General features: G+C 54.7%; 1 protein-coding gene across 4 annotated transcripts; it reads left to right on the top strand.

The window, feature by feature from the left end:
* Positions 1 to 689: 689 nt before the first annotated feature.
* On the top strand, positions 690 to 17,021 carry CARMIL3 (capping protein regulator and myosin 1 linker 3; the record flags this gene model as incomplete). Of its 4 annotated transcripts, none has more annotated exons than XM_080926861.1 (40): positions 690 to 744; positions 2,275 to 2,369; positions 2,621 to 2,671; positions 2,766 to 2,825; positions 2,905 to 3,020; positions 3,206 to 3,303; positions 3,557 to 3,627; positions 3,727 to 3,800; positions 4,031 to 4,106; positions 4,183 to 4,271; positions 4,795 to 4,889; positions 5,110 to 5,196; positions 5,376 to 5,485; positions 5,600 to 5,677; positions 6,106 to 6,182; positions 6,257 to 6,361; positions 6,453 to 6,522; positions 6,931 to 7,012; positions 7,110 to 7,206; positions 7,327 to 7,381; positions 7,458 to 7,630; positions 7,839 to 7,907; positions 8,085 to 8,178; positions 8,265 to 8,363; positions 8,679 to 8,807; positions 8,949 to 9,062; positions 9,469 to 9,644; positions 10,339 to 10,426; positions 10,563 to 10,697; positions 10,819 to 10,882; positions 11,212 to 11,420; positions 11,853 to 11,956; positions 12,805 to 13,120; positions 13,407 to 13,535; positions 14,292 to 14,358; positions 14,465 to 14,554; positions 16,000 to 16,118; positions 16,254 to 16,434; positions 16,592 to 16,711; positions 16,823 to 17,021. In XM_080926861.1, the coding sequence occupies 40 exons, from the start codon at positions 705 to 707 to the stop codon at positions 16,849 to 16,851; spliced, it is 4,131 nt and encodes a 1,376-aa protein (XP_080782987.1). The 4 variants fall into 4 exon arrangements, with proteins under 4 accessions (XP_080782987.1, XP_080782985.1, XP_080782984.1 ...); XM_080926859.1 differs by having other exon boundaries at positions 705 to 744; positions 11,856 to 11,956; positions 16,260 to 16,434; XM_080926858.1 differs by having other exon boundaries at positions 705 to 744; positions 11,856 to 11,956.
* Positions 17,022 to 20,864: the final 3,843 nt, after the last annotated feature.

The following is a 20,864-nucleotide window of genomic DNA, read 5'->3' as shown; positions in this document are numbered from 1 at the left end:
AGCCGCCTGCTAGCTGTGGGGGAAGGTGGCTCGGGAACTCCCAGGTGCTACTCTTAGCCTCACACCCCCAGGGACGGTGCCAAGGACGCCACGGGGATCCCAGACTAGCGAGCAAAAAAAGAACCAACTCCCTCCCGCACATTCGGATAGGGTCTTCTCGCAGCATCGCCCTTGATTCAGAGTTTCCCTCCAGGGTCAGCAAGGACGAGCTGGACCGTTCCTGGGCTGGAAGGAGTGGGAGGGCGGGGCCATACGAGGATGACCCTGGGAGGGGGACCGAAGCACACAAACAAAGAAATTGAAGAATTCCGCTCCCGATGGCCGAGGCGTGGGTGGCTCGGCAGTAGAAACGCTGCACCCCGCCCCTGAGATAGCTCGGACACCAGGCGCCGCGCTCTGGACTTCTCACGAGGTAGCCCGCGGGAGGGGTCGTCGCGAGCGCGCGCGGGGTCTCACGCGGCTCGGAAACTCAGCGCGCATGCTCCATTGGCCAACTCTCCGGGAGGGGCGGGAGAGCCAGCGCTCAGTAGCCGGGGGGAGGAGCGCTCGCGCAGCCGCCCCTGACGGGAGCGGGCTCCGCCGCTACTGCAGCGCTCAGCGCCGGGCCCTGCCGGAGCCGGGACTAGCATGTGCGGCGCCTCTCGGGAGGCGGCGGCGGCGGCGGCTCCTCTGCAGCAGCGGCGGCGGCAGGAGCGGCGGCCGCCATGGCCAAGGCCAGCGTGGAGCTCACCCGCGAGCTGCAAGGTACGAGGTTGCCTTCATCTCCGGACTCCCGGTCCGCGAGCATCCAGACCCAGTGCTTTCCTGCGGTACACCCCAGCCCGGCGCCTCCCGCCCCCTCACGCACCCTCGCTCTTAGGCAGTCCCTTCCTCTGTACCTCAGTCCCAGCTTTGCTTTCCGCGGAGCATCCTTCTCTGCCCCACTCGCCTCACCCCATCAGAACCTTCCTGTCCCAGAGCCGCCCGTCCCGCTCTTCAGTGACAGGAGCAGTTCCCCGGCGCTCTTGGGGGCTGATTCTCAGCGTTCTTGACCCACCCCTCTGCAAGGCATCCAGTCCTCCCTCCGGAGAGTCCCAGCTTTCCCCCACCCTCGCCGGGCGGGGCCAGGCGTTGGGAGCTGCCCCTGGTCCTGACTGCTGCTTATCTCAACACCTCCCTCCTCCCAGCCCCGCCCCGGAACTGGCCCTAGAGAAGCCCCTAAGAGCCCAGCAGCGCCTAGGCCAGTGGGGCATAGGAGGGAGTCCGGACAGAGGCCTGGACTGAAGCTAAAACCAAAAGCTAGGGTTCTGCGGTTCATTTCCCACAGCCGCCGTCCCAGCCAGCCCCCTTCTCCTTACCCACCATCCACATCTCAAGACCTCTCTGGACTAGTGATTCCCAGATGTATCTCCCCTAATCCCCCCCCACACACACACACTCCAGCACTGCCACAGCCCTGATCGGCAAAGGCAGGAGCACAGGCTAGCCCATGCAGAACGCAGGACACTCAAGGATACTCAGAGCTCTATTACACTCTGGAGATCTCTGACACCTACACATGCACTTAGAAGCACAGTCACGAGATGTTTGTACACACATCCTACAGAAACTGCACCCCCGCCACATATATTCACACGTGCACACACAGAGAGTAGGGTAATTGGATGGGTCTGTCAGTAGATGGATATGGGCTCACTGGAACATTAAATCCTCTCACCCCACCCTCCACACAAGAACTGTCTGGCACTATTCCCCTTTCATATGCAAGCCAGCACTCATTCACACTTTCCCATCCCCACCAATGCCATACTCGGGTTCCCTGGCATCATCAGAAAACAGACATACAGCCATAATTAAAAGCAGATTCTCATACCCCAGACCACCTAGGATACAGTCAAGGGACATTCCCATCCCCTACTCCCAAACCCCTACACACACTGTGTGTGTGTGTGTGTGTGTGTGTGTGAGAGAGAGAGAGAGAGAGAGAGAGAGAGAGACTCACTGTGTATGTGTTGATGGTTACTGTAATGCATGGGTGGGAAAATCCTTCACACCTTCAGAAGTGGGAGACACATGTTCCCATAGACAGTGTCATTCAGCAACTGTCCCCTAACTCGGGGACACCAGGAGCCAGAGTTTTCTCCCTACTTTCTTCCCATAGCAAAGACACCCAAAAAGGAGCATCTCTGCCCCACACCTCCCTGTCTAGTGCCTATGTGTCTCTATTTCTCTCCTCTCGTCTGTCCCTCGGAGTGGGGCTAAGAGGAGTTCTGAGTAGGTCCTACCCATCTGCAGACAGCATCCGGAGGTGCCTGAGCCAAGGGGCTGTGCTCCAGCAGCATTGTGTGAAATTGGAGACAAAACCCAAGAAGTTCGAGGACCGAGTGCTGGTGAGGACATTGATCCCAGGGGAGAGAGGTGTTCAAGGGAGGTGGGCTGGAGAAATGGCTGGGGTGGTGCTGAGGAGACAGAGCTTAAGGGAGCCGACAGAACCAGACTGGACTGGTGTTCAGGAGCTGAAGGTGGGGCAGAAGAAATGCAGGGGGGAGGGGTGTCTTGGAACCAGGCTGAAGAGTTAAAAGAGGACAAAGGCACTATGGCCCAAGAGGCTACACTAAGCTGTTGATGTTCTACCCTGCAGGCCCTGACTTCCTGGCGTCTCCACCTTTTCCCCCTTAAAGTCCCAGCCAAGGTAAGTCAGGATCAGGGAGTGGAGGGGGTTCGCCTGGCATGCCCCCTTCAAGTCTAGTGACAGGCCCTTACCCACCCCACCCACTCCCCACCAGGTGGAAAGTTCATTCAATGTCCTGGAGATCCGTGCCTTCAACACACTCAGTCAGAACCAGGTGAGTACCACGACCCAGGCCACTGCTGGGCCAACTGAAAAAAGAATGAACGCCTGAGGCTCTGCTCCCTCCCCATCAGATCCTGGTGGAGACTGAGCGAGGCATGGTGAGCATGCGGCTGCCGTCAGCTGAGAGTGTGGACCAGGTGACACGGCATGTGAGCTCTGCCCTCTCCAAGGTCTGCCCTGGCCCTGGGTGAGTGGCAGACAAGGGGTCTCCCAAAGGATTAGACTAAAGGTAGATTTCTCCTTCCTGTTGATCTGGTCTCCTGGAAGAAGAATGCTCTCTCTGCTCTTCCCTGGAGACTCACACACCGTAACACAGGAGGAACTGAGAGCCTCTTTTCCACCTCTCTCTGGGATGACTTATTCATATTCCAGGTGTTTGATCCGGCGCGGAAATGCAGACACCCCGGAGGGGCCCCGAGACACATCTCCCAACTCTGAAACTTCCACATCTACCACTCATAGTGTGTGTGGTAAGCAGGGGCAGACAGGAAAACATGGTTCTTGGAGCACCCCATCCCATATCCAGAATCTTCTGTGCATGGATTTTGCCTAAGGGACCTTTGCCCGGCCTGAGGACTTCAGGATCTTGGACCACAAGCAGTTTATAGTACAGAAGGATGCTCAGACATTAACACATGCAGTGACCTTGACCGTATCTTGAAGCCCAAAACTATTTCCCATCCCCCTCACCAACCTGAAAACTGCCCATCTCCTGCCCTACAGGTGGCTTCTCTGAGACCTACGCTGCCCTGTGTGACTACAATGGACTCCATTGCCGAGAGGAGGTCCAATGGGTGCGTTGGGCAGGGGCTCGGCAGGGGGTAGGTGGGGTCCACAGGGAGGGGACAGAGAAGGGGGCTGAAGTAAATGTGAGCCACTTCCACCTCTCCAAGGATGTGGACACCATCTACCATGCTGAGGATAACCGAGAGTTCAATCTTTTGGATTTCAGCCACTTGGAGAGCCGGTAAGCAGATGGGCAGAAACATAAGCCCAAGTTCCCAGACTCAGCTTACCCTTGTCAGGGTTCCTCTTCCGGTCCTGCCCACAGCCCCTGCTCTACCCCTGAACCCCAGCCATCTAGCTCACTGCCACCCACCCGTCTAGCCTTCCCCAGCCCAGCCACCCCATTCTTAGACTCTTCATTCTTGCCCTGGACACCAGTTCATCTTTCCTTGTCCTATCCAATGTCCCCAGAGATTTGGCCCTTATGGTGGCCGCCCTGGCCTACAACCAGTGGTTCACCAAACTCTACTGCAAAGACTTGAGACTGGTAAGAACGAGGGCTGTGGGAGGGGACAGAGTCGTGTTCTTCTTGGCTCTTGATTGCAGGACCCCTCTGTCCCCAGGGCTCAGAAGTGCTAGAACAGGTGCTACATACCCTTAGCAAGTCGGCGAGCCTCGAAGAACTGGTGCTGGACAATGCTGGGCTGAAGACGTGAGGCCAAGCCCCTCCGTGGGCAGTCGTACCTTCCTCATATAGTGTTAGAGTCATGGAACACCAGAGCATGATATGAGGCCCTGGGCCATTTCATCTAGCTCCCCGCTTTATAGTGGAGGCTGAGGCAGGCACAACACAAGCCAGAGGTCAAACAGCCTCAGATCTCAGCCCCTGATGTCCCTGCAGCTCACTTTTCCCTACAACACACTTCACGTCCCACCAACTTCCAAGCATGGTGAGCTGCTCTGGTCTTAAGAATCTGAAGAAGGACTTTGCCTCAGTACCTCCTCTTGGGGTACACAGAATGCCCGAAGGTGTGAAATGCAGGATGTAGCCCCACCTTCCAGCTCCCACAGACTCCTGAGTGGAAAAGCCTCCTTTGTCAGCCCCAAGTTGCTCCTCCACCATGGGGACCTCTAACATTATAGATGTAGGCAGATAGGAAATGGGGCGGGGGGCAGCCAGGGGCTGGAGACTTGGGGCTCAGCTCAGGACAAATCCTTCCTCCCCTTCCCTGAAGGGACTTTGTCCAGAAGCTGGCCGGGGTGTTTGGGGAGAACGGGAGCTGTGTGCTGCATGCGCTCACTCTGTCCCACAACCCCATCGAGGACAAGGGTGAGCCCTAGCCCTGAATCCTACCCCCACTGTACTGCAGACCCTTATCCCAGCCCAGAGCCCAACCTAGGTCTAAATAGAGCCTTTGCAGACTGAAGATCGACCCAAGCCCAAACACCTCTGCCCTTGTCCCCAGCCTACACCCAACTCCAGCCCCTGCCTGACCACACCACCCCACCCACTAGCAGCCATTCACCGGCCCACTTTCTCCACTCCCCAGGTTTCCTCAGTCTGAGCCAGCAGCTCCTCTGCTTTCCTACCGGCCTCACCAAACTGTGCCTGGCCAAGACTGCCATTTCCCCTCGAGGTACTCCTACCAGGACCCCTGGCCTCTGAGATACTGAGCCCTGGAAGTGTGCCCACATACTCCCACTCTGTCCCGGGGATTGGGAGAGGGAAAGGAATCGCACGGGAGTGGGGTGATCATGTATGAAAAGGATTAGGTGGGGATGGGGGCTAACCCAGCCCAGTGCCCGCTGTGCTCAGGGCTCCAGGCACTGGGCCAGACCTTCGGGGCCAACCCAGCCTTTGCCAGCTCCCTTCGATACCTGGACCTGAGCAAGAACCCAGGGCTGCTTGCCACAGACGAGGCCAATGTGAGTCCATGGGACATAGCCTCAAACGCCTTTAAAAGCATGATTCAGGGGCCAGGGAGCCACTGGGGGTAGGGAGATGCCCCCACACATTTCTCTTCCTATGTTATCTCTCAGGCCCTCTATAGTTTCCTGGCACAACCCAACGCCTTGGTACACCTGGATCTTTCGGGGACGGACTGTGCCGTCGACTTGGTGAGGGGTTGGGAGTGGAGGAAGCCAGTCAGAAAGGTTTGAGAAAATCAGGAAGGGGCCTGCCATCTCACCCTCCTTCCCTGTGCTACAAGGGTGACTTCAGGTTCATGCATAGTACATACTCCGTCAGATCACAAGGTCACGCTGGCCTCGCCTATAAATAGACCCTCACTCCGTCCCTGGCAGGGGGCTGTGTCCACAAGCAGGAAAGCTTGTTTCCCCTAACTTGAGAAAATGCTCCTTAGAGGCAGCAGTGGCCTGTTTTACAAACCCTGCCTGTGAGTCTCTCCATATCCCTACATAGCCCGCAGAAGAGCAAGCTGGGGTTTTAAAAAAACGGAATGTGTGTTCTCGGTGGAGCCTCAGAGAAAGAAATGCCAGGAATGGATGGGGTCCGAGAACTTAAGAGCCACTATGTCTCTCCACAGCTTCTGGGCGCCCTACTCCATGGCTGCTGCTCCCACCTCACCTACCTCAACCTGGCTCGAAACAGCTGCCCCCACAGGTGGGCAATGGGGCAGGGAGGGATAAGCAGTCCACGGCCATAGCTCTCTCTACTGACTCCTGGGGTCTCCACAGGAAGGGCCGGGAGGCCCCACCAGCCTTCAAGCAGTTCTTCAGCAGCGCCTACACTCTGAGCCATGTCAGCCTGTCAGCCACAAAGCTACCCCTGGAGGCCCTCAGGTTGGGTGGGTGAAGAGTTGGAAGATGCCCAGGGGAGCCATGGAGGTGTGGGGGAGGGGTAAAGGTGGGCCTACTGACCTTCCTACTACAGGGCACTTCTTCAGGGCCTCTCCCTCAACAGTCACCTCAGTGATCTGCACCTGGACCTTAGCAGCTGTGAGGTGAGCCCCATGTCTCCTGTCTCCCAGCCACACACACACACACACACACAGACACACACACACACACACACACTGGCGAGCAGAGAGAGAGAGATTAGCTGTCTAGCCTGACCACACCCCTTTCCTCTGAAACTGGCCATCCAAGTTCAGACTCTAGCATCTCTCTGCCCCTAAAGCTTTGGGTAGCTGATACCAGGCTCGTCCAGCAGAGGGCAGGAGCAAGCTGTCTGCAGAGCAGCGGCTTTTGAGGGAGAGGAAACCCCTAGGGGTGAATACAGTGTTGAGAGCTTTACACCTGAGACCTGGTCTGACTTTTAGCCATTGAGTGACTAGCATGATACTTAACGATTAAACACACTCATCCATCCGCTCGTTCTCGGGCCTCACCCCCACTCCCTGTCCCTGCAGCTCCGCTCAGCAGGAGCCCAGGCCTTGCAGGAGCAGCTGGGGGCCGTCACCTGTATAGGCAGCCTAGATCTGTCTGATAATGGTGAGTAAGATCAGTCCTTGAGCCTAGGGGTGGAGCCCAGAAGAGACTTCTGTCCGCCTTGGGCCTCAAGGCCAGGATACTTCCATCTACTGAACAGGGTTTGACTCAGACCTCCTGACACTGGTGCCTGCCCTTGGCAAGAACAAGTCCCTCAAGCACCTCTTCCTAGGAAAGAACTTCAATGTCAAGGCCAAGTGAGCCCTTCCTCAGTCCCCTCGGCTTACTCTGTGACCTCTGACCTCCCTTCTCCTCTTCTAATAGCATGTCCCTGGTCCCCCCCGCCCCTTCCCCACTCTGACCCCGACTCCCAACAGGACTTTGGAAGAGATTCTTCATAAGCTGGTACAGTTGATCCAGGAAGAGGATTGTGTGAGTGGCCAGGCCTAGGAGGGAACTGTGGGTAGGTGGCAGGGAGGCCGACCCTAAGCTTCATTTGCCCACCCAGTCCCTGCAGTCACTCTCCGTGGCCGACTCCAGGCTGAAGCTCCGCACCAGCATCCTCATCAATGCCCTGGGCAGCAACACCTGCCTGGCCAAGGTGGATCTGAGTGGCAACGGTATGGAGGACATCGGGGCCAAGATGCTGTCGAAGGCACTGCAGATAAATTCTTCCCTCAGGTGAGGCTCGAATTTCCACCCTTCGACCTAGATCCCTGACCTGCTGACGCGCACACCTATTTTCCCTTTTTGGCCTCCGTGTCCTCCATTTCCGGAACCATGTCTGAGTCGGCCTCAGTATCAGGGTGGGGTTCAAAGAAGGTCGCACCTCTGGTCTTTACTGAAAAGCCAGAGAGAGAGGTGTCAACTGGTGTTCGCCCTCCCCCAGAACTATCTTATGGGATCGGAACAATACATCCGCCCTGGGCTTTCTGGACGTTGCAAGGGCCTTGGAGAGGTGAGTGGTCCTGAGGTCTGTCCTGACACAGCCCCAGCCTCCCTATGCCAAGACGAGGATTGCACTACCCTAGGTCCATCCCAGCTCCCTAACCTACTAGTATAGAGAAATGATGAGCAAGAAGAGGCTTCACCCATAGCCTTTTCCCACCTAACTACATATGCTACTGATTCACAGCAACCACACACTGCGCTTCATGTCCTTCCCCGTGAGTGACATCTCTCAAGCTTACCGCAGTGCCCCTGAGCGCACAGAGGATGTGTGGCAGAAGGTGAAGGGCCGTGTTTTAAGCAGGGTGAGGCAGCAAGGGGCAGCCCACATCCTCAACCCTGATCCTTCCCACTCCGTCGTCTCTAGATCCAGTGGTGCCTGGTGAGGAATAACCACTCCCAGACATGCCCTCAGGAGCAAGCCTTCAGGCTGCAGCAGGGCCTGGTGACCAGCAGCGCCGAGCAAGTAAACATTTCCCTCCCAGGAACAAGGGGCACGCAGGGTACACATGTGATGTGCTGGAGCACATGGATGGGCATCCCATGGTGCCCCAGACTGGACTGAGCAAAAAGACAATCTGATGACGGGCCCCAAATACATACAGGCAAACAGCAGCCAAGGGGTTCAGAGGACTCAAGGGGTTCAACTGGGTGTTCAGGAAGGGCATGCCAAGGAGAGAAACCGGGCCATGCAGAGGTATCACCACCACTACTATAAGCGGGTGGCATGGCCCAACGGGTCCAGCCTGGGGCCCCTGACACCCCTGCCGCTGTGCTTCAGATGCTGCAGAGGCTGTGTGGACGGGTGCAAGAGGAGGTCCGGGCCCTGAGACTGTGCCCCCTGGAGCCTGTGCAAGATGAACTGATCTATGCCCGGGACCTCATCAAGGACGCCAAGAACTCCCGGGCGGTGAGCCCTCCACAGCCCCACCCTTCCCTACAGTCTGGAAAGCCAAGAAGGCCACCCGACTGCTCCATGCATGTGTTCTCCTAGCCTAGGGCCCCGGTGGGGCCCGATTCTGACCTCTGAAGAGAACCTCTTTCTCCCCAGCTGTTTCCCAGCCTCTATGAGCTGGGCCACGTGTTGGCCAATGACGGGCCTGTGCGGCAGAGACTGGAGTCGGTAGCCAGTGAGGTATCCAAAGCCGTGGACAAGGAGCTTCAGGCAAGTTCCGGGAGGGGAAGGGGGCCATTAGTAGGAGCCCAGTGCTGACTAAAGTGGAAGTCAGAGCAAAGAGGCCAGAGGCATGAAGAAAGTCGAATTGTCCCTCGTCCTCCCCTGTACCTACAGCACCCATAGCCTTAGAATTATTTTTTCTGCTGGATCCTGACCTCCAACCTCTTCCTTTCCTGGATTCTGATCCTTGGGCTGACTCTCCCCTGCCAGGATGGTAGGGTGGAAGGGCACAGACTGAGGCAGAGAACCGTGACTATCGAAGGCTCTGACACTAAATCTGTGTGACCTTATCAGGTCCCTCCGTCTCACCATGGGGAACTAGAGAGGCTAGTGACGTCCACTGTGCTACTAGCGCTGATCTTCCCCCACTGGGGACTCTGGCCTTCCTCCTCAGGTGATTCTGGAGTCCATGGTCAGCCTCACACAGGAATTGTGCCCTGTGGCTATGCGTGTGGCGGAAGGCCACAACAAGATGCTGAGCAACGTGGCGGAACGTGTCACTGTGCCCCGGAACTTCATCCGAGGAGCGCTGCTGGAGCAGGCGGGACAGGACATTCAGAACAAGCTGGAGTGAGAATGAGAATAGGGTAGAGGAGGCTGTATTTGGCCCAGAGCACTTAGGGAGTTCGGAGCTGTCAGTGATGAATAATGAATGGAGATCCTTCCATTACAAGGGATAAATCTTTAACTATTGCAACCATGCTATTTAGGGTCTGACTGATGTTTGCCCTAGAAATCTGGGGGCCAAGATGGAGTACAAGAGGTCAGGGTGGCCCATACATAGGTATATACTCCTGGATACTACACATAAACCAGGAATCACCCTGAGAGCAGAACCCCCTCGGAGACATGGACACAGGAAAGTATGTAAATCGAGAGTATGTCCCCTTCTTCCTAATTTATTAGCCCCCTTCATTTTATGTGGATGTAGGCGCCACCACTGACTGAAGCAAGGGAGAGTTAGTGTTCGTGCTGTGAAACAGCCAACTCAATTGATCCAGTTCACCTACCTCTGCTGCTGGTGCTCCTGACCTGGAGTCTCCTTCCTTCCCCTCCTTCAGTTCCTCTTTGGCTGAATGATCACTGTCTGCGTCCTGCACAGTTGTTTATAGAGATATGAGTGTGCTGGATACCAAGGTGCTGCCAACAGCAACTGTGTTCTCTGTAGGCAGCCCGGCCAGCTGGTCCATTCTTAGGCATCTGGGGAAAGAAAGGGTGGAGGCCCAGGCAGTAAGTAGCTAAACATCTCCACCTCTACCTACAGCGAAGTGAAGCTCTCTGTTGTCACCTACTTGACCAACTCCATAGTGGATGAGATCCTGCAGGAGCTGTACCGCTCCCACAAGAGCCTGGTAAACACTCTGGGCCCTCGTGGATTCAGGCCTTCCCCTGCCCTGCACCTTTCCAGTCTCTCAAGTCCCTTTTCTCCAGGATCACGGAAGTGAGCGTTCCTCAGGGCCCTGTTGATTGATGCCTGTCCTTCCTCAGGCCCGGCACCTGACCCAGCTGAGGACACTGTCAGATCCACCAGGAGGGGCAAGCCAAGGGCAGGATCCATCTTCCCGGGGCAGAGGCAGGAACCATGACCATGAGGAAACAGATGATGAGCTTGGGACCAACATCGTGAGCCCCAGTCTTTCATCCTCGCTTTCACCTGAGTCCTCCCTGTGCCCAGCCTCTCCTCCATATCTGTTTAAAGAAAAGGCGATGAGGTTCTGGTCGCTTTTTGTCTCCACTTCTGCAGGATACCATGGCCATCAAAAAGCAGAAACGCTGCCGGAAGATCCGGCCAGTGTCTGCCTTCATCAGTGAGTCTATGACTTCAGTCTAATGCAGTGGTTCTCAACCTGTGGGTTGTGACCCTTCCACGGGGGTCCCCTAAGACCCCTGGAAAACACTCATGTTTATATTATGATTCATAAACATGGAAAAGGAATTATAGTTATGGGGTAGCAATGGGAATAATTTTATGGTTGGGGAAATCACCACAACATGAGGAACTGTATTAAAGGGTTGCAGCACTGGGGAAGTTGAGAACCACTGGTCTAACCTCCTCTACATTGTACCCTTTGCCAGGCCCTCCCTGCCTTTCTTCTGCCCCTCCATTCCACTCCTCATAACACTACTGCACCAACAGGTGGGAGTCCTCAGGACATGGAAAGCCAACTGGGGAGCTTGGGGATCCCTCCTGGATGGTTCTCAGGACTTGGAGGCAGCCAGCCCACAGCCAGTGGCTCCTGGGAAGGCCTCTCTGAGCTACCCACTCATGGCTATAAACTAAGGCATCAAACACAAGGGAGGCCAAGACCTCCCAGGACCACCCCACCAGGACCTGGCCGGCCTAGTGTAAGTGCCAAAAGCCTTACAAAAGACCCAGCTTTCCTCGGTAACGCCAGGCTCCAAGCTTTCAGACCCAGATTGGCAAAGGCTACAACATACTTAATAAGAAGTCTGTCTTTTCTGTGTGCGATGCTATAAACCTGTAGTCCCAGCCTGGACAACATAGTGACATTTCTCCCCATCTGAAAAAGAAAAGGGGGAAAGATGGGAAACAAGGAGGGAAGGAAGAAAAGAGGGAAGGGGGATAAACCTACCTTGCAAGCTAGTGACAGAGACAGTTTTATTTGCGTGATGGATAAAGCTGAGAGCCTATAAGCTTAGGAAATGCCCTGCTGAACTGGACTCTAAACCTTCCTGGGGCCAAGTCCGAAGGGGAAGGCCCTGGAAAGACTAGAGAGGACAGGAGATAGGACATCCTATACCTGAGTCTCCTCCCAGCAGGTGCCAGTACCTGGGCCTCGTCAGGAGAATGGGATGGCCACCCGTCTAGATGAAGGGCTGGAAGACTTCTTCAGCAGAAGGGTCATGGACGAAAGCTCCAGGTATGACGCACTCCACCCCCCAACCCCTACACACACAGCCAAGCAGGCCACAAGTCTCTAAGGGCTCCTTTGTCCTCCAGTTCCCAGGAGGGTCTCTCCAACAGTGCCCACCTTGCATGGTGATTCTTGACCTTCCTAATGCTGCCACCCTTTAATCCAGCTCCTCGCGTTATGGTGACCCCCCCAAGCATAAAATTACTTTGTTGCTACTTCATAACCATAACTTTGTCGCTGTTACAAATCTTAATGTAAATATCCAATATGAGGTATCTGACCTGCGTGGGACCCCTGTGACTGGGTCACTTGCCTCCAAATGAGTTACAACCCACAAGCTGAGAACCTTCCCTAGATAGTCTCTCAAAATTTCCCTAGGTTTCCTTCCTGACCCAGGCTGACCTGACGTAGCTCCCCAGCCTGTGAATCTCCTGACGATGGCAAACAATGTGGAGCCAGCATCTCCAGCTGGTTGGAGTCTGGGGTTAGGGACAGGACAGGGGTGACAGGCCCCAGATGGGATACCCTTTTGCAGTATGAAACGCTGCTCCATCTCTGTCTTGAAGATTCCCCAAGGACTGTACAGAAGTCATGCCATTTGGAGAAGCTGAAAGAAATAATTAGGGGGCATCTGGGAAAATGGAATCAATTTGGGTTCAAGAGGCCACTGATGGTTTCTGACGGACGCGGTGAAGACAGCGCCCGCTGCCTGAGAACTGAGCCACAGGGCAGGGAAGATTAGGTGACAGAGAGCAGGATGCTTGTAATACTCAGAAAGCACCAGCACCAGCTCCACCCTGAACCCTGAGCCCTGCATATGGTACTTGTCACTAACCTACACCAACCCCACCCAGCTACCCCCGGACTCTGAGGACCACGCGGCCAGGCCTCTCAGAGCCACCACTGCCTCCACTCCAGAAGAAGAGGCGGCGAGGCCTGTTTCACTTCCGCCGGCCCCGGAGCTTCAAGGGGGACAGGGGACCAGGGTCCCCCACTGCTGGACTCCTCCTCCCTCCGCCCCCACCTCCACCCCCAACTCAGGAGAGCCCTCCCAGCCCAGACCCCCCACGCCTTGGCAATAACTCATCTCCTTGTTGGAGCCCAGAGGAGGAGAGCAGCCTTCTTCCTGGATTTGGAGGGGCCCGGGGATCTTCCTTCTGCAGGAAGATGGTAAGCAAGCCAGAAGTGCTACAACCACCCCTCTTTTCCTGGCCTGATTCTAACCCAACCTTCATGGGCAAATACATGGGACTCTGAAGAACACTGATCATTCAAATTCCCTTCTTGAGAACAACCCAGAATTCTGTGTGCAAATGAAGATGTTGGAAGGATTTCCCCTAAGTGTGGGCAGGGCTTCCCCCAGAGCTAGGGTCTCCCTGAGGCCTCAGAATCTCCCCCACAGTTCCCCTGCTGCCTAGAAAACCTCACATGCCTTTAACAAGAGACTTTGTTGCAGGGCACAGAGAGGTTGGAAGCAGGAGAGGGAACCCCAGCCCCTGGGACAGCACAGCAACCAAGGGTGCACAGTGTTGCCCTTCCTGGCTTGGGAAGAACCAAAGGTTGGAGCTTTGATGGAAAACGAGAGGTGAGGGGCCCCGGAGTGGCAAATGTAAGGTCCTGGGAGTTCATTTGACTTCCCTTACCCCTGGTGGTCAGTGGGCAAAGCAAGTGCCTTTCCACATTGTGGGTATGGAATCCAGGACTCATTTCTTTACCTATTAGAGCAGCGGCATCTCAACCTGAGAACTGAAAGACCTTTCTCGGGGGTGACCCAAAGGCCATTAGGAAATACAGGTAGCTTTAGATTCATAACAGTAGCAAGATTACAGTTGTGAAGTATTAACACAAATGATTTTATGGTGGAAGGTCACCACAGCGCGAGTAACTGTATTAACAGGTCACTGTTCGGAAGGTAGAAAACCACTGTGTTAGAGTTTGTAAAATAGGAGTAAAGGTCTTAAAATACTTGCTTTTAGTGCTCAGTTTTCCAGACTTCTGTGGCTTGTGTTGCAACCATCACGAAGAACGTTTACCTCGTGCACAGGCACCTAATTAAAAGTTCCATAGTAAGTCAGTTCACCTTTTCAAATGTAGTCTGTACCTGTTTGTTATCATCTTTAAAACCACAGCACGTTAAAGACTCATTTTCTTCTAAAATACATACTAAGCTGTCAGTTGGCTCCTTGGTGTGAACTTTCTTATGCCCCTGAGGTGATATAAGTGGAAGTATCTAGGAACTAGTAACCTGAGACTGAAGGGAGCCTCAAAGGGAGAAGCTCTTTGTCAGCGGCAGTCCCTTTGTGGAGATCTTTCTCACAACCTGACTCAGCTGTGCTTTTAGGGCACAGACCCAGACCAGGAGGACAGTACCCAGGCTTGGCAGAAACGGCGGTCTTCGGATGATGCAGGTGAGGCTGACCACACTCACTCCTCCAGCCCATCTCTCACCAATGCCTCCTCATTTCCCCATCGCTTCCCTCCTTCTGTGTCCCTCCCCCTTCCCCCCAACTCCAGGGCCTGGAGCCTGGAAGCCACCACCACCCCCACAGAGCTCCAAGCCAAGCTTCAGCGCCATACGCCGAGCAGAGGCCACATGGCACATAGGTACGTAAAGCCCCTTTCTTGGCCAACAGCACAGATAGCTCAAAATGATAAATGTTGTGGTCCCCTACGCTGGCAAATGTTCAACCAAGGGAAGGTAGTGGGAAGTCAACAACATGAACGTGTCCAAAGACCCATCCCAAAAACAGGACAAACAATCTAATCCAAATCTAGGCTCTGCAGAGCATGGGTGGTTTCCCCAGTGTTATGGAAATGTGAGAAGCATTTTGTGGATGGTTCTGGACAGTTCTCTGAGATAGGTGGTACCCCTGGTCACTGTCAGCACAGAAATGACCTATAGCTATAAAGGAGGCCTCACTCCACACCTTAGCTGTGAAGGGGTGAGTCCCGCTGCCAGCAAATATCAGCTGGGTCAGACCTCTTCAAACACTGTGGCCCTGCGTCTAGCCCTATGCTCACAATTCTCACAAAAGCATCCCGACGAGGCAGCGTTGGCTCTGTCTTGGAGAGTCTTGAGTGTGAGTCCCACTCAGCCATCTGGGATCTCCAGCAGGTCACTCACTTCCTGCCTTATGATGGCGTGGGGAGTGGAAGGGAATTATCCTGAAGGTCACATTTCTCCCCCTTCTGGGTTCAGAGGACCTTCAGCTTAAGAAGCTACTAAAGAAATGCTAGACAGCCCAGCATCAACTCAAGTTCCCAAAGACCCCAGAGAATGGCTCCTGGTGGCATCAACACAGACCAAATCTCCCTGGAGACCCAGAACCTTCCCCAGTTCCTACTCTTAGGCTAGGGCCTAGCAGGCAGGTCTAGTTTGGGGGGGGCCACTGACACCCTGTCGTCCCTGCCCTCACCCCCCTGCCCCCACCCCATTCCTTTCTCTCCTTTTGCCTCCCTCTCCTGTAGTAGCCAGTGTAAGCCTTGCCCCAGCCAGTGCTATTCTGTCCCTAGCCCAGACGAGATGTAGTATCCAAAGCAGGGTTTCTTCCTTCATGGAGTAAACCACGGCAGCCAGGTAGTGTGCTACACACCTAGACATGACACAGGACCTGACAGGTCCTGTTCCTCTTCTGTGCTCGTGTGGCTTAAAGTCACAGGGAGGCATGATCAGGCACCATCCCTAAGGCACCCACTGTCTAAATCAGACTTGCAGGCAGTGCTGAAAAAATTCTAGGCTGCTTTGACGGGGCCCTAGGGCACTGCAGTCTTGACCAGGCTGTTGGGCCTGTGGACTCAGGAGGCCTCTTATCCCGACTCTACTCCAGTAGGAAAAAGACTGAGCCCTGCCAAGCCCAGGTGATGGCTTCAGGGCAGATCTGGGAAGCAGTGACTAGGATGTGTGAAGATAGAAGAAGACAGCAGAGGGGCTGGAACAAACAAGTTTGGATGGGGGAGTGTCCTGGCATTGCAAGGCATTCTGGGAAAAGTACCAGGAGGGCTCTGAACAAATGCCATTTCTGTAGCTTCTCCTGTCTGCTATTCCCCAGCTGAGGAGAGTGCCCCCAACCACAGCTGCCAAAGCCCTAGCCCAGCATCCCAGGATGGAGAAGAGGAAAAGGAGGGAGCCTTATTCCCAGAGAGGATGGTCCCAGCTAGGAATGCCAAGGTGAAGTCCAGAAGATTAACAGAGAGGGTGTTCTGAAGGGGCAAAGATACTAAAAGACCATATCAGTGGTGGATGGGGAGGGTCCTTTGAAAGAGTCGGAAACTGACTGACAGAACATCTTCCTTACTCTGCTAGCTACAGGATCCCCCCATAGGTCCACGTCCCCCTAAACCAGTGGCTGTGCCCAGGGGCCATAGGGCCCCCCAGGTGCCAGGAGGCAGAGAAGAGGCTGAAAACAGCAGCGCTGCCCCAGGAGTCAGCAGGCCCCGGCTGAGACTTGGCTCACAGCAAGACCAAGAGGAGCCTGAAGGACAAGGTGAGCCGCCTACCCGAGTGGGGTCTGGAAGGACCCTGCGCTTTGGTGCCCACATCAGATCCCCTTCCGGACCTTAGAACAGGAACAAACAACAACCAGGAGTGAAAGGTTGGATGAGCACCCAATTCATGAGCCCCCTTGCTATGACTGATTTCAGGACCCTCTGATCTGGGCCGCCGAACAGCCCCCCTGAAACCCAAGAGAACACGGCGAGCACAGTCCTGTGACAAACTGGAACCTGACAGAAGACGGCCACCTGACCCTACAGGTGTCTGTGGTGAGACAGGTCCCCTTCCAACTGATCTGTCAAGCATGGCCCCTTCGAGGCTGACACTGGGTGGCTGGCTCTCTTTGCCCAGGAAACAGGGTTTCCTGAATTTGTCCCCAGCAGGAACCAGTGAACCAGGAACAGACTAACAGCTGCTGAACACCCTCCCCGGCCCTCCGCGACATGTGCCTCATAAGGACTCAGGCCCCATCCACCCCTGCTCCCCCTTCCCTTGCCAGCCCTTGTCCTACAGGGCAGCGCCACTAAGAAGGCATAGGGGAGCAGGTGTGGGGACTGGAAGGGAGGGAGTGACCTGAAGCAGGGAGGCTGTCACATCTGCCTGGAGCTGCCTTCTCAGAGAGCTTTGGGCAGAGGCTGTCTCTTCCCTGGGGGGAGGGTAAACCTCTGCCCCTCTATGCCCAGGGGCTCTCTCCCCACTTGTATAGAATTAAAAACAAACAAAAACCACTGTCTGCCTCCAGTCTCTGCTGTCCAACCTTTGCTCCCACCTCACCCCCTTCCCATGAGCCCCCAGGGTTTGACCACAGCTGGGGAGAGTAATGAACAGCTCTCGCACCCGAATCTGGGGTTCCCGGAGAAGAACTGCTGACAAAGGACTTCAAGTCACGTGTTACTGCAGAATCAGGGCTGTGACAGGAAAACACAGTGGTTTCCTGGCTCTGGGGGACTGTGATTGGATTAGAAGACTCCAGTCATTGCACCAGGGAAGCCTGTGTGCATGTGTGTGTCCATGTGTGTACCTGTGTTCACTCATGTTCACTAACATATCAAACGCTATATTATCCGATGGGCACCATTTGTAACATTTTATTTTCTGTGTATGTATGTGAGCACATGTGTCATGGCATGTGTGTGGAGGTCAGAAGGCATCTTGTGGGAGTCAGTTCTCTCTGTCTACCATGTGGTTCCCCAGGATCAAACTAAGTTTCTCAGGCTTACTGGCGGTAGGCTTTTCCTGCTAAGATATCTCTGCAGCTCTCCTTTAGATTAAATATATATATATATGATATATACTATACATTTTATATTATATATGATATATTTCATACTACATATCATTTATATTCCCTGTATATGTATGTATGGGTGCCTGGTCAGATCACCCGGAACTGAGGTTGAAGATGGTTGTGAAACTATGTGGGTTGGAAATCCAACCCAGCTTTCCTGTAAGAGCAACAAGCGCTCTAAACCACTGAGCCATCTCTCCAGCCCCCTGTAGGTATTACTTTTTAGAATCCTTTACTTTCATTTTACGTGCATGGGTATTGTGCCTGTACGTGTGTCTGTGCATGCAGCGCCCACATTGGCTTCCCTAGGACTGGAGTTACAAGTGGTTATAAGCAGCCATGTAGGTGGTGGGAGTTGGTCCCAGGCTCTAGAAGAGCAACCAGCCCTCCTAACTGCCAAGCCCTCTCTCCAGCCCTGCCTGTGGATACTCCTCAAAAGTCTCAACAACCAAGTGGCTTATACAGAACAGGTCTCTACAACGTGAAAAGAAAATACAATGTTTATGTTAACCATTTCTGGTATGGCCTAATAAATATTATCTTAACAGTCAGGAGCTCCCTCCAAGCCTCTTCTGACATCATGGATACCTTCCTGCTGCTCCAAATTAAACCTTTATTCCCTCATTATGCCTCCATTTCACCATGAGCATAATTTTGCCTGTTATACTTAACGGCATCCACATTTTTAACATCTCTATGTGGGCTCTTCTATTTCATATGTATCTGTCTCCTCAGGGACAGGAGCTATCCTGACTAGTCCCAGCACCTGGCCCAATCTCTGGCACTTCAGAGGTAGTTAATAAATAGTTTCTACCTCAATAAATAAGCATGTCAAGGGACAGGGATGAAAGGCATCCCTGTGAGCGCATTTGAGAACTACTCCAATCACCACATCCAAATGTCTCCCCGATGGCTTTAGCAGTTCAGAAACTGCTCAGTTCCCCTGGCCTCAGTGAAAATGACTAGCTTATGTTTCCTTAAGCTTTGTGCCTGGCCCAGCCCCTCCCACAAAGATGTAGCCATAGGGGTTGGATCTGGGTGAGGGGGGCGGACCATTGGACCTGTCATGGCGATGTCCAGTCAATACAACAGCTGTATGCCTAGGATAAGATCCTGTGTGAGGCCGTCACGTTCACTTTCCGAATTTCCCTACAAAAGGGTAACTCGGGAGCTGGATGTCACCTTCGTGAGGTTCAGCATGATGGTTCTTAAGGAGTGTATGGATATCTTCAGCATTCTGTTGTATCCCAGGTTAGTGAGAGTAGGAGCCTGTATGTATGTCACAAGTACAGCCTAGTGTTCTTTTCTATGTAGCTACAAATATCCTTAACAAGTGCAGCTCTGTTGAAAGTGTTGTGAGAGTGTTTCCCGGTGTGCATCAGTGGGGCTATAACTGTCATGGTGTCACCCCGAGTTTATGTACTGGCGCCTGCAAGTGTCGAGATATGTGTGAGCCTGTGAGTCGTGGGTGCCGTGTGTCGAATCCTTCCTCCGTGTGGATGTCTGTGTGTGTGTGCCTGTGTGCATGCACCACTGCAATGTGTGTGTTTCTGTGATGCTGGCTGTGGGTGTGGTGTGAAGGAGAAGATGTGTGTCACTGTGTCTGCGGGGGGTCCTGCCTTGGGCCTGCCCCCAGCCCGCCCTCCTCCCTAGTTCTGTGGCTCTCTCCCAGGCAGTGTCCCTGTCCCTCCCCTCTCCTCCCTCACAACCAGTCTGTGCAGAGGGGGGAGCTGGTGCTGCGGCCCCCCCTCCTCCCCATCCAGGCCCCATAAATAGCAGCAGAGCCGAGCGGAGCTGGCGCCAGCGGCTGGAGCGGCAAGGAAGTCAGGGACAGGGCCGGAGACTGGAGACTGGAGAGAGGAGACCTCCACTAAGAGCCCAGGTGAGCCCACTCTTCCTTCCTAATCCAAGCCTGCGTCCTGCCTTCCCGGGCCCAGTCTCCATAACAACACCTCCTCTAGCTCTCTGAGAAGGCACCAGCCAACCCTACCTTATCCCCTCTCCACCACATGCCCCAGCCTGCCTTATGGGCTCCACTTTAACTGAGACTTGTGGCCATGGTACTGAGAGAGCCCCAGCCCAGCCCCTCCCTCACATTTCTATAAAGCTGTATCATCGGGAGGCTGGGAACCAGCCAGGGCACTGTCCGGTTCTGACAGAGACACAGGACCGTCACACCCTCCTGGAGAAGGATGCAGGACAGAGAGGGACAGACAGAGAGGGTGGGGCACTCAGGCGCACTGGACACTCACTCAGGAAGCATGTCATGGGTCAGATAGCTTCACCCTGAGATCTGGACAGGCACAGAGAGACGGGCTGTCCAGCCATGAACTCCGGCTGGCATGTCCCTGTCTGCTGCTGCCTGAAGCTTGGTGACTCTGCTGGGGGAGGGTGGTGCGTATGCATCCCACGGGCAGCATGGTGGGGGCCACGGCTCCCCCAAAACCCTGTCGCTAAGAGACAGTGCCTGTGTTGCCAAGAAGTGTTAGAACAGGGGGAGGTGGGGAAGACGGCAGGCTTGTCAAGCCTGAGAAACTCACAACAGGCCCTGGCCCTTGACTCTCACTCCCAAGCCCACCACCACATTCTCCCATCAGCCAGGCAGACAGGGAGTGGAATTCTAAGACAACAGGACACTTTTTTGCAGACCTTTCCACTGCCAACCTGTCTCCTCCTGTCCACTGCAGACTCCTTCCCTGAGGCCCGCCCTCTTCAGACCTCCGGGGGCATCTCCACCCTCTTCCCCACCCACTTGCCCCAGTTTAGTTCCCCGGTGCCAAGGCTGAGTGCTGTACTGGCTCATATGCCAGTCGGGAAGTAGCAGAAGGTGCTGAGACAGCAGTAAGCAGAAATCAATCGATGACCTAGGAGCCAAGCCTGCCAGCAACCCACTTCTATCCCAGCCCTCCAGTCTTTTCCAGCCCCATCCGCGACACCTAGGCTGGCAGAGTGACAGAGACATGGGACTCTGGACTCCTGCTCTTTGCTGCTTAGAGGAAGCCAAACATTGCAGGGGGAGTAGGTTGCCCCTAGGACCACAGGGACTAAGAGAGAAGAGCGATGGTCAGGTCCAGGACCCCTGAGAGACAAACTCCTCTCTCTGTTCAGGCTATCTGTTCTGTCCCCGCAGTGCC

This window comes from Micromys minutus, assembly GCF_963924665.1.
Source record: "Micromys minutus genome assembly, chromosome: 12".
In the NCBI taxonomy this organism is placed as follows: Eukaryota; Metazoa; Chordata; class Mammalia; order Rodentia; family Muridae; genus Micromys; species Micromys minutus.
This window is presented reverse-complemented; position numbering and strand designations above follow the sequence as displayed.